Below are 13339 nucleotides of genomic sequence, written 5' to 3' on the forward strand. Positions count from 1 at the left end.
TAAAACCAAATTGTACGAATTTTACAGAAATGACACCTCCAAAGCCTTTGTAGCCATAGATGAGTCCTTTTAAACAGACCACATCTCAGGTGTGTTCCATCCACAGCCTAAGCCCAACCTCAGGCCAAAGAGTGCGGTGGAAGAGTGAACGATAAACCAGAAAAAAAGGGTAGAAACAAAATGCATATATGATGATTTTAACTGTATTATTACCACCATAGGGATTTTTAATCTGTGTAGAAGTATTCTTTTTCTATAATCATTAGATCCGGGATAATAATGACTTTTGGATTAGACTATAAAGACTTTGGTTATTCAACTGAATACTCGATTATTCAGTTTACAGTGCAATAAGGTTTGGCTTTATAACAAAGTGTTTCCTCTTTTCTCATTAACAAGGTGGAGTGCAACACTGGCACTTCACCATCAGCTTTTCCAGTGTCCAACCTCTTTGTCATTTAGGCCCATTCCTCCTTGCCAAACAACATATTTCATATTTTTAATAGTAAAACTATTTATATCTCCATTCAACTGTTTTTTCTTCTACGTAAGAGCAATTCCTCTGGCCTTTGAGAATCATACTAGCAAACTAATTCATTCAATTTAGGTCCCTTTTATATTCAAAATCTTCTGAATTTCTATTTTATATTCCTTCTTGTAGAAAAGGACAGTCCAACTCCTTTGGCCTTTCTTGAAAGAACAGCTGTGATCAACTGGAGAAATTCCAAGGAGAGTAACTATCCACATTCTTCTTAAATTGTTGTGGTCAGGTGGGGATATTTAAGGCTACAGCCTACCAAGGCTGAGTGACACAAGTTCTACTGGTTTTAGTGCTTACAGGAAACACTCCAGCTGATGATTCTCAGTCCATTTGCTTTTTCTGCTGCACTGTTGCCAAGAGAACATTTCCCCATGCCGTGCCTGTTCTCAGTACTGAGATCCATGTTTATTTCCACACCCACTTCTTCCACTCCCCTCCAATTTATAAAGATAATTCTGAATTCCAGTCCTGCCCTTGTACAGTTTAGGGTTATCTGCAGAATTAATAAACACACTTTACACCCCTCCATTTGAATACACAGTAACTCCAGATCTGCTGGAGCCAGGGTACAACAAAAGGCTTATCAGCAAGTTCATTTCCACATCTGTGAAGTTTACACACCATAAAACGGAGCAAGTCAACAGTGAAAAATAATTTATTGCACTAATTTTCAACAGTCAACAACCTTATGTTTGGAGATAAAGGATTATAGATGCATCTTATATGGGCAAGTAGTTTCTGAGCCTTCTCTTTCCATCTCAGACAGGACACAGCAACTTTGTCTGCCACATGAAGCATTCACCAGGGGAATAAAGGCACCAGGTGCTGCACCACGAGACAGCTGAAGTATCCCAGTCACTACCAGTATTCCAGCACTTCTGTAATGTTCAAATGTGTCCAAAACAAGCACTTGCTGTTACCTCTGATATTTTCATTTTGGCATTAACACTAGTGCTTCTCCAACTGGGTCCTCTAACGTCGTCTTCTCCTCTTGGGGAGAGATACTTCTGAAAGAAAATCAAGAGAAGGGTTTCTTTACAAGCTTTTAAATCTATCTTCCCCCATGGGAATTGTTCAAGTAGAATTCATTCTATCCAGCACAGGAAATTAACTAGATGAGCTCTTGAGATCCCCTCCCAATCCCTCTCCCCATGTTTTTTAAATAGGAAAAAGAAAACCTTTCTAGATTCTACAGCACAATATCATTCAAAGTATCAACTGAAATTCCATTGATGAATACTGTACTTCAAAACTTACTCCATCTTAAAAGCTTTCTGCTCATCACCAACACCTTCCAGATTTTGCTGTGAATTTGACAAATGGAACACTCACAAAATTAAGCACAAAATATATGAAGAAACTGCTTATGGGCATTTTTAATGCTTCAGAATTTACTGGAAAATTCTGAGAAATGGAGGATTTTCCTGATTTAGAAAGAAACTTTGTCCTCAACAAGTGGACAAGTGAAGGGAAAGTAAACAAAGTGCAATATTAGATGCACCATGGCACCTTCAATCTGACCATTTAAAATTCAATGAATTCCCACTGTCTACAAATAAAACTGACCAGAAAATGTAATCTCACTTCAGTACTATGAGATGCTCTTTTATTTCTAAAAAGAGCATATATAAATGTACAATGTCACTAAAAATGCATTTTAATAGTTATTACACTCCCTTGTATTAAATATCCTTCCTTTACATACAATTTTGGATAGAAAATTAACTGCAAAAGATGTACTCCTCACGCTCATCTATTGCCATCAAAGCTTTCCAGAAGTTGTGGTTAACCCTTTGCTGCCCCTTTAAGCAACTTAATTAATTCCTCTTTTCAGGTTAAGAACCAGTACCTCTGGTCTACCAAGTTTGCTTTCCACTACACAAGCAAACCCCATCAGCCTCAGAGTAGCCAGGGCTGCCAGTGGAAATTCCACTTTTAGCTGGCTAGCTCCTCTCCCAGGAACACCTCCTGTGTTTGAGACAGGGCAGCAAAGCAGTTCCCTGGGCTCTTCCCAGGGCACAGATAAATAATGTATCTCATGAAAAAGAGGATGAAATTTTCTTTGTACTGTGCCACGTTCTCCTCAAGCAGCTGAGAACAGACCCTGAAGCTTCTGAGTTGCAAAGCAGCTCAGTATCATCCAACATCTCCATTTGATGCTTCTGCAGAGCAACTCCACAGTAAGCTTTGAGCAATCTGTTTGACCACTCCTTCCCAATTAAAATGATATTATTTACAGCAGCCTGAGTGACAGCAAAGCCATCCACTCCTCTGCTGCAGTTTCCAGAGTCCTCCCCCAGCAATGTCAGTCAGCTTTCAGTACAGCAGAGGATGCTATTGCTGTAGTGGAGCTCAATCCCTGAAACACTGCCAAGATGAAACTAAGGTTAGAGGGGAACCTCCCATATCCCCTCAGCAAAGGTAAGGGCAGCAAAGGCTATTCTTTCCTGAGTTCCCAGAGTTACCAGAAAATGCATCTTCTGTAAGTGAATGAGTAACCAAAAAAATCACTATTCCCTACACAATGGAATTCCTCAAGACAAGCCTGTATTACAGAAGAATGAGACTCCTTTAAACTGGACCAATTTTAACTCTGAACACACTATGATGAAATCAGTGCAGAAAAAATTACTCTCCGGATTTTGCCATGGTGTTTCAAAGTTTCAATTTTCATGCAACAATTTACAGGCTAAAACCAAATCTAGCTTTTGCAAGGCAGCAAGACATGATCCAAAATATCAGCTTTAGTTTCAGAAAAACACAGCAGAGGGGTATTTAAAAACAAGTCACAGGTTTGCTGGAATTCCAATCACTGTACCTCCTTCATCTGAGTTCTCTTCTGTGATTATTGGCATCCCGATATGCCGAGTAACAGTTTCCTTTGCCACTTGCATTTCACCTGCACACAGATTTTGAGGAAAAACTGTCAGCTTTTTTTTGCTTCTCTGTCCCTTCTCCAGTAGTTAAAAGATTGTTTGCTGCTGCTCTCCTGAGATTCTGGTCAAATGCTGTAGGCAAACCTACTTTTCACAGTACCATCAATATGGCTCACTAAGAAACCTCCAATAACAAGGAATTAACACTACCAATTTAAAGAAAATTAATCACCAACTCAGTTCAGTGATAATTCAAAATACCCTTACTGCTCCCCAACACTTCATCTACTCTTTTAAAGTCAAGCAAAGGCAACACTGCCTAATGCTCTTCTCTGAAGAACAATTAATTTCCTCAGTAACGTTTTTTCTAGCAGAGGCTAATCAAGTCTGAAAACAGAGTTTGGAACTCTGAAATTAAATCCCCATCTTCGAAATAAAGATAATTCAAAAAATAAAGACAATTCAAAACCATTTTGCTGTTTAATTTCATTTAACCTTTAACAAATAAGGAGTAAACAAAAGGTTTAGACAGCACAGCAACTTCTATCAGTTGAAAAGTTAGATATGAGAAAGAGAATTTCCTTAGGAAAAGTAATTTCCCAGGTGTTCCACTGATCAACAGCAAAATTTAACCCAGCCAGCAAAGCAATGGATAAACTTTTGCAATCTCCCCAGGTTCATGGGTGCAATGGAGAAATACCTCTGACTTCTGAAGAACCTCTTCTCCTTGCTGGCTGTGGTCTCCTGATGGATTTTTCACTTCGACTTGGAGCCTTCCCACAACTGGATCCTGCTTCAGAAGACTCTAACTGCACTTGACGATGTCTCCTGGATTTGGAAGCCTGAATGACAAAAAAAAGCTGAATTTCTACAGCCAGATCTTGCTGCAGGTCACTTGAGAAACCAGCAGGGACCAGAGCATCAACTTGGTGAAGGGTGGAGAAAGGACAGAAGGGGAAAGAGGGAGAGAGGATTCCCACTAGCTGCTATTCTTCAGTTCTAACAGGACAATGCCCTTCTATGATTTAATAAGTGTATAACTTAAATGCAGATAATGAAACATTCATTAATTCCCAATCCACTCTCTGTTACTACCAACCCACACCATGTTGCACAGCGCTCCACAAAAGGAACACTTCCAAAATCTGCTGCTCTGTAAAACCTCCTTACCACCATATTTTGCTTAAGTGCCTAGAAAACATTATCAGTGCACATTCACAAGTCCAGACTGTTATAAAATCCAGAGCTCTGTTTCATTTAATGACACATTTTTCAATATGAGATTTTAATAAACAGAGAAAGCTGACATGTTTCTCATAGGACTGCTAAGAAAAACACAAACCAACAATATTTTTTTAAAGGAGAAGCTATTGAAACAAAGTTTCCAAGAACGTGCAACTGACTTTAAACTCCCAGGTCCCATTTTCACAGGCATCTTCCAAAATTCCAGTATCTCAGATTCAAGGAATCTGAGCAATTAAACTCTCAGGTATTTTTATTACATCTCCTTAAAATTCAATCTACTTAAACAGAGAGTAGACATTAAAAGATATCCTGTAAATGAAAGTCCTCCAAGCACAGGCCTTACCTGCACTGTTCCATAAATCTAACAAGAATAAGAGCTTTGGTTTCCCTGCTGGAAAACTAGAACATTCAAAAACTGAATTACAGAGTGCAATTTTAACTCATTCCTTTTTGACCCAACATTTACATTACACTGGTCCTTAAAACTCTTACTGAACAATAATACTTCCCTGTTATGAAATTCTATACCCACCTCAACAACTGCAGAGTAAGACCTGTATTTGATTCTGGCCAGGGCATTTGCTCTTTCAGAACCCTGCAAAAAAACAAGAGTGCAGTCAGAAAAGATTCTTATTCTATCACAGCAGATCTGAAATGGGATATTACATCAGGCAATCACTTGAGCAATATCTCACTACAGCTGTAACTCTATAATTAGTTCTACATAATTTCAATGCCACCAAAATGGTACTTCAAGAAAAAAAGGTTCAGATTTTATTAAAAAGACAGAGCATAATTTTGGTTGCCTTCACTGTCACAAAGCCCAGGAGGAGAAAAATCAAATTTGAAATTTCACATTTTACTCAAGGTTGAAAGCAGACAAGTACAACATGAGACAATTTTGTAGCATAAAAAATGAATATTGCCTTAAGTTGAAATTCCAGGAGGAAGTGTAAAGGAGTTTGGCCAAGAAAATACAGCTCTTTTCCCTCCTTACCTGAGAGAGACTTTCTGTTATGATCATAGAAGAGCTGCTGCAGCAGTAAATGCTCACAGCTCAACAGAAAACAACGTGAGTTAAAAACAAAACTAAGTAACCAGCCTCACCAGCTGTCCCTGGAACTTATTTTGACGCTATCAAACTTTAACTTACACTGCTTAGCCTGGGATCTGAAGTAAAAAAATGACCAGATTTGGCCTGTGCAATGCAGCAAAGTACTTCAGCTTTCTTACCTCTGATTCTAGCAAAGTCCTTTCTTTCTTTTTGTTTTCTGTTTCATCAGTTTCTTTAGCATTTCGGAATAACTTCTGTGGGGAAGAAAAGTGTTTTTCTTTAAACATCTGTCATATACAAGACAGCTAAAATCGAAGAACTGTAAAAAACAAAACAAATATTTATACACATGCCCATTTTGTACATCCACCTTACACTGTGACCCTTCTTTGATTAAGGAATGTGTTACAGAGGTATTTCATGAAGTCACACCTTCAGGGCTCATCTCTCAGCAGTCAGTTGTGGCATCCCAGAGGCAGGACCACACACAAGTCCTTTCCTCCACACCACATCTCTGCCTCAGGTTTTACACACTCCATGCCTTCAGTGTTACAGTTCCTTCTCCTTCAGTCTGAGATTTACCAGCTCAGAGGTAATCACACCAAGAAATCCAGTTATTTCATGTTCACCCAACCTGCTAAGTCACCACAGCACAGTGGTTGGTACTACCTACCATTCTGTTCTGCTGCCATTCCTGATGTTCCAACGTTATGTCTCTCAGATTAACCACAAAGTCATCTTTTATCAAGCTCAGGGCCTTGTCTGGCTGGGATTTGTCAGCTGAAATGACACACTTCATTTTCTGATAGTGGTCGTGAATATTCATCAGTTCCTAAAATTATTAAAAAAAAGAAAAAAAAGTGTGTTTCAGGGAAAAAAGAGATTCCAGCAGTAAAGCAATATTAGTCCTCAATGTACAAACCCAGTGTTACAGAAACCATTCTGAGGAGACCATTGGACCAGGAGGAATGTTAGAAACTGATTCTGGTTAGATCATTTGAGTTTTAGAGAGCAAGAAATCCTGCTACCCAGCACTGACCCATCAAATAAGCTAAAGAAGAAAGAGTATCTTGCATTATTTAAACTAAGAATGTTATTCAGGGCCAGTGTTGACACAGGTTTCATTCTGATACTGTGGTTTATTTTCATCTCTTTGGAGGCAACATTTTACTTCACAGATTTCTGCACCACTGAGGTCAACCTTACTGCTACACATTTGCCAGCAATATATGAAAAAACCTGCAAAGAAAGTTATATCACTGAGCAATATAAGAACCTTTACCTGTCTTGAATTATTCAGGTTTTTAAAAAATGTATCATATAATAAAAAACCCCAAGTTTTGAAAGGAGAAATAAAGGTGAGAGAAGGCTATAAACTTGCAGATAAATAAATTCATATTACCACAAGTATCAATCCTCCAGCTGCAACCTGCAGATATATCAAAACAAACATGCTTCCCCCTATTTTCCATTTTAAGTGACAATTAACCATGTACACCCTTTTACATCTCACTGAGGCAAATACACAAAACATTAGAGCATATTTCAGTATTGAAAAAGGTACCACAATTCTTCCAAACTCAATGCCACGTTTCTGAGTGTCTGGTAAAACTACAGGCTATTACCTTACTCTTCATTCCACAAGAGACTTACAAGGGACAAGACTGTGCTGATTAGAGAAGTTACAGCTTTTGGACAACTGAGGAATTAAAACTCAACATTTAAAAGTTACTGTACCTCCAATACATCATTAGTGATGAGGCTGTTTACTCTGTTACTCGGGTCCTTAAATTCTTCTTTAAAATAATTTTCCTCAATCTTCTTCTTAGTTCTGTAGGTCAGCTAAAACAAGAGACAATGTTTGTAACCTAAAAGAAAACTTAAAATGGTACCACCTCTTGATAATTCCTACTGCATATCCAGCAGTCAGGAGATGGGAGATGCTGAAAAGCATAAACCCATTTCATCAACAACAGCTTTGTTGCTGATGAAGAGAGTCAGCACTTTTCACAAATTATTCTCTAGTTAAGAATTTAATCCAGCAACCAGATTCATTTCCCCAACTGGTAAGACATCTCAAATCTATTAGGAACTTTAGATACTGAAAAAATATTCTCAGGTGAGAAGCACTCAAACATACCCTAAGCTCTGTATCACCTACCTATGTAGAGCCAGAAATACATTTCAACACAGCCTCAAGGCTGAGCTAACCACAAGTACTATTGAACTGTCAGGCATTGAAAGATGAGGGTATTTTGTTTAAAAATGTAATTCATTAATGCAATAACTCACTAGCTTTGGCATTGCTGTGAAATGGAAGGCTCTGGCAAGTTGCATTCTCCTAAAGATATAGGCTGCATCATAATGCTGGGAGTCAAGCAGATCCTGCTGAAATTTCTGGATCTCAGGCCAATCTCTGAGTGCGATTCTGATCTGCAACAAAAGAGTTACATATTGTTACACCAATATTTCAACAATAAAAATTAACTCAGCTGACTACTGTGATCTGACTACAGACAATACCTGAATGTCCAAGGGGTAGCATGTCACATGATCACAGAGCTGCAGAAAGGATCCCACTATAACATTTTTTATTATTATCATCATTTCATGCAAATAAGATTATTATATTATTATTACACTGTTGTATTAAATCTCTCACATGAAGCTTTCTTTGACAGTGACATGGAACACAAGTCCTTTCTGACATTTGAAAACATTAATCCTTCACATTCTGAAGCGTGTGAAAAATCTGCACCTAGGAGATTCCTCTTTGCTAGTGATTAGGAAACAATACTATTACCAGGTTGTGCTGTGCTGTCACTGAAATGCTCATAAATGTTCTCTCTTCCTTCTTTCCTCCTTTCTCTCCTGTCATATCCACTCTGCCCACTTCACTTTCTCTCTGCATAAGTTTCTTGACAACTCATGTACTCTCTTACAGCTGCTATCCAGCAGTGGCTTTAAAATTACCTAAATTCAACTTCATAAAAGTTATTGATTTCTCTGAGGTCATAATATGAGACATCACGGCATCATTGTAGACTACTCCAAATTCAGTTTGTTATTTAAAGAATTTGGACTCAATTTTACATGTGCACACAATATACATCACACAGCTCCTAAGCAAACTACTTCTCCGTGCACTGAGTTTGTAACTCCTTTGGATATTGGTCTCCTATCCTAAAAGCAGCAAGGAGGGTGTCATTCAAGCATGCACCCTCTCAACCCATTCATGAATTAACATGAACTGGAAACTACTCAGTCAGTCTCAATTTTGTTGGAATTCTAAATAATAACTCAGGCTGTAGTGGGGGTTCACCCTACAGATGATGAGTACATTCTCTGTCCCTACCTTTTCCAACAGCTTCCCATCTGGTTTTAAGTATTTTTATGTTTAAGAAAGCAAGAGGAAATTCCCTAAGCATTTATAATGACACAGTAGACAGCAGTATACCACATATCTTATGCCTAGTATCCCCTGAGAATAAAACCTCAGGAACAATTACCTTTTGTTTTGGCTGACAAAGCTGGGCATTATAGAGCCCATACAGAAGGTACAGAGCACCAACTCGGATCTGGAAGGAGTAGGGGGGAAAGAAGTACTGCTGGGCCAGTTCTAGAGTCTTCTTTGTGAGCTTATTCCTCTCCAAAGCTCTTATTCTACCACTAAAACAAGCAAATAAACAAAAAAAAGCAGGATGTTAAAGCAAGTAAATACAAAGCTGCAGGCTTTAGAAAATCCATGAAGGAGAAATAAGTTTTAGATGTCCTAAAAACATAGAATCATTGAATGTCCTCAGCTGGAAGGTACCTGCAAAGATCACTGAGTACAGCTACTGGCCCTGCATAGGACAACCCCAAGAATCACAACCTGACAGAGTTCAAGAAAAGTTTGAACAAGGCTCTCAGGCACAGGGTATGACCCTTGGAGTGTTCTGTGCAGAGACAGGAGTTGGACTCCATGATCCGTGTGGGTTCCTTCCAACTCAGGATATTCTATGATTCTGTGAAACATGCACTGTCCTGCGATCACACTGTTAAATCTCACGAGCATTACACCAAGCTCCCTGCGGAGTCAGCGCTCAAATCACACACATTCCTAATGCACGAAATACACTGAATCAAAAACTCTTTTCCAGCATTACACAGGGACCGATACTTCACTTTCCTCAGATCCCCAGCCAGGCAAGCCTCTCCCTGAGTGCGGCCTGAGGGAGCACACGGCTCAGCCGCACCCCCTTTAAGGCTGCCCGTCCCCCAGGGGGAAGCTGAGCAGCGGGGACTTGGGGGCAGGCGGGGGGCAGGCGAGGGGGAGGCGCGGCTTGGGCTGAGGGGCGGCCGGGAGCCATCCCCTCCCTCACTCACTAGAAGACGGTGTGGAAGCGGCGCTCCCGCCACAGCTCGGCGAAGCGCTCGAAGCGGACCGTGTCGGCCTGCTGGAAGGCGCCGAGCAGCTCCTCGCAGTCCTCCTTCAGCCCCGGCACGGCGTTCATCCCGCCGGCTCCCCGTTGATCCCGCCGGCGCCGCGCTCCCTCCGCGGCCGCTCCGCACATGCGCTCCCGCAGCACCACAGCCCCGCGGCGCCTGCGCGGCTCCCTGGCGCCTGCGCACGGCCCGGGCCGGGAGGGGCCTGGAGGAGCCGCTCGGGCTGCCCGTGAGGGAGCGGGGCTGCCCGCATTCGCGCTGCCCCTGTGTGTGGCGAGATCCCGTCGGTGACGGGCGCTCGCTCTGCCCGCTCTGGGCTCTGTCCCGCTCGCCCCCGCCCTGGAGGGCGAGCCCGGTTCACGGGCAAAAAGTCTCTCCGAGCAGCGCGTCCGGGTAGTCCCGGCGTGCAGCCCGCGGGGACGAGCGGGTTCGGGCGGGATGAGCAGCGGTGGGTCCGCTGGGGCAGGACCACCGCAGTCCCAGACAGCCCGGGGATGCTCTCGAGGCGCGGGGCTTCACACTCCTCGCCCCAGTCCCTGCAGGCGCCCCCGGCACCGAGCTCGGGGGCCGTGACCCGACGGGCTCGGGAACAGCGGTTCCCCCGCGGGAAGGGCGGCCGTGGGGACGTGACGCGCCGCCACGCTCCGGTGAAAGGCCACTGCCGGCCCCCTGCGCCGGTCCCCGCTTCCCCCCCGGCCGTCCCAAAACCCCGACGGCTGCGGGAAGCCCCGTTTCTGCCTGGGCGAGCGCGGCAAGCAAGGATGAGCCGGCGGTCGCCCCCCCCCCCTCCGAGCGGCGGGATGCCGTGCCCTGCCCTTCCCTGCCCTGCCGTGTCATACCGTGCCGTGCCGTGCCGCCCGCTCCCCGCATGCACGGCCACACGTAGGCGGCCGGGGCAGCGGGGCGGGCGCGGAGGGGGCCGCGGCTGCCGAGCCGCACGTAGGGTGGGTGGGTGCGGCCTCGCCGGCGGCGCGGAGCGGACGGCGGGGGCTCCCCTGCCCGCGCTCCCCCGCGCACGTACAGAGAGGGGCGAGCGGCCACCGAGGCGGCTGCCGGGACCAGCGCCGGCGTCGGAGTGCCCCGCGCCGCGGTGAGTACGGACCCGCGGCAGCGGGCACCGCTCGGGCCGGGGGCGGGCAGTGTCTCGGGGGAGCCGGTTGTGGTGCCTGGCAGGCTCCGCAGCCCCTCGGGCGGGTCCCCAGAGGGTTTAGGGACGGGGCTCGGGTTTCAAGGCGGCGTTGCGGTGATCGCCGCCGCGGTCGGTGCTTGGCTGCTGACTGTGGGAGCGCGGCTGGACAGCGGCACCTGCGCCGGGAGCGGTCCCGGGCTGGGCAGGAGAGCGGCCGGGTGCCTGTGCATCCACAGGATGCGGGCTCGGCAGGTGCGAGATCCCCCCTGCGCAGGGGAAGCCGTAACGGGTGAGAAACAGCGTGTAGGGAAAGTATGGAATGCGCATGGGATGGAGCCTTGCGTGGTGCCTTTGGGATATCTAATCCTGCAGGAGTTTTCCCAGCGACCGGCTTAAAAATTCACAATTTGCTTTCTCAAATAATCATGCGCTGCGAAATGAATGTTGAATTCTTCTGGCTACGGTACCATGATGTCCTCCAGTCCACCATTATCATCAACTGATTGATTCAAATGTTGCTCCTTACAGCGAGGCGCATCACGCTGTCAGCTCTTACAATGTCAGGAGCTCCCGCAGTGCTTCAGGCATGCAAGCATCTTTCCGTATTTATTTTATTTCCCAAAAGGTTGCTGGTATCCAACCTTTAGCAGCCTTTATTAGGAGGTGGTTGGCCATCGGCTGAACAGCAGTTCCCTGTGAGCACCACTGGTTGCCAATGTCATTGACTGTAGGAACAGAGAGATTTGCAGAGCTGTTGCATATGAACTGGACAGGGTTTAGCAGCTGTGGGAGGAGAGCTGCACCTGCCGGGGTTTGGTTTGCGTTTTTTTCCTTATTCTGAAAAGACACTTTCATCTATCATTTAGATTCATGTTTAGAGACGTAGAGCAGTGACCCCGTTCATCCAGTACAGGACCCTGACTGCAACAGATTGTACCGATTTTGGAACAGAATGCCAGCACTGTTAAGAAAACAGATATAATGTGCTCCCCCCTCAATGGATTTAAGGATTCAAAGCACAAGGAAGTCAAAACTGACACATCATGGAATGAGTTCATCATTACATGGAGCTCAAGCCAAACCCTGTTTAGTTATAGGAGTTATCCCTTAATTTAATAGGAGCAGAGGAGCCTGGCTCTGGAGGGATGCTGAGCGTGTAAAGCTCAAGTGTGTTTTCTGATTTTTGTATTTTCAGCGTGCAGTGAGTGGGGTGATTTCTCAGAGACGGTGTTTCAAGGAACACTATATGGAATTATTTTTTTTTCTAAGGCAGGTGGGGCTGCATGATGCAAGATGTAGTGAGGATGAGGCTGCTGTGCCCATGTTGACATGTGCTACATCTTCCCTTGCAGAAAGTTTGGGTACAATGTAAAGAATGAAAATGTAGAAGAATAAAACCAAGTAACAGGGCCTCTTTGTACAATTCCCCTTGTGTAGTATACAAAATTAAATACAGTATCAATTTTTAGACTAATTAATTCTCTACTCTTCATAAACTGTTTTCAGTGTTGCTTTGGATTATTCATTAGTACATTTTAGTACAAGTAATGCCTTCAAACTAAAAAAATAATAAATAATTAGATGATGTAAGGAAGAGTATTATGCTGGTTACTGTATCTTCTTCATATTCAACTGCTAAACAAAAGGATGAAATCCTATTTGCTCTATTAATTCCTAGTTTGTAAGTTGCAAGTTAAAAGCCATTTATCCTGCATTGATATAAATAATGGGATTTTCCAGGTGCATATGGCACAAAACAACTCTCTTTTTTAATACCTCATATGATTCCATTAGAACACATTTTTCAAGTTGAAAACATGAAAATAAATCATGAATATATTTTAATAAATAGCATATTCCACCTTCAGTATGTACAAACCTATTGCAGGATCACACTCTACTGGCACATGCCTCCTGCTTTCAGACTTCCCAACAAGCACTAACGTTGCAAAAGCTTTCAAATCTGTGCAGTAGGAAGTGGCATTGATTTAACAGGACAGCAGGAGTCCCATGTTCTTGTCGAGTCATTTGTGTGTACTGACAGCAACTGAAACCACCTGGAGACA

The 13339-nt window shown here is 43.7% G+C and overlaps 1 protein-coding gene across 1 annotated transcript; it reads right to left on the bottom strand.

Annotated features, from left to right (window-relative positions):
* Positions 1 to 1178: 1178 nt before the first annotated feature.
* On the bottom strand, positions 1179 to 10257 carry SNAPC1 (small nuclear RNA activating complex polypeptide 1). Its single transcript, XM_082283253.1, has 10 exons — positions 10085 to 10257; positions 9226 to 9385; positions 8009 to 8149; positions 7454 to 7558; positions 6390 to 6548; positions 5896 to 5970; positions 5195 to 5257; positions 4118 to 4259; positions 3360 to 3440; positions 1179 to 1548 (listed from the first exon to the last, which is right to left on the bottom strand). The coding sequence occupies exons 1-10, from the start codon at positions 10210 to 10212 to the stop codon at positions 1514 to 1516; spliced, it is 1089 nt and encodes a 362-aa protein (XP_082139379.1). The 5' UTR covers positions 10213 to 10257; the 3' UTR covers positions 1179 to 1513.
* Between the last annotated feature and the right edge of the window lie 3082 nt (positions 10258 to 13339).

Source organism: Coloeus monedula (genome assembly GCF_965178545.1).
Source record: "Coloeus monedula genome assembly, chromosome: 6".
Classification (NCBI taxonomy): domain Eukaryota; kingdom Metazoa; phylum Chordata; class Aves; order Passeriformes; family Corvidae; genus Coloeus; species Coloeus monedula.

Coding starts and splice junctions, on each gene's coding strand:
- SNAPC1 (XM_082283253.1), bottom strand. CDS start 10,212: ATGAACGCCGTGCCGGGGCTGAAGGAGGACTGCGAGGAGCTGCTCGGC. Junction 5,258..5,895: donor GGACTTTGCTAGAATCAGAG/GTAAGAAAGCTG, acceptor GTTTTTTTGCAG/GGTTCTGAAAGAGCAAATGC. Junction 3,441..4,117: donor AGGTTCTTCAGAAGTCAGAG/GTATTTCTCCAT, acceptor ATCTGTGTGCAG/GTGAAATGCAAGTGGCAAAG.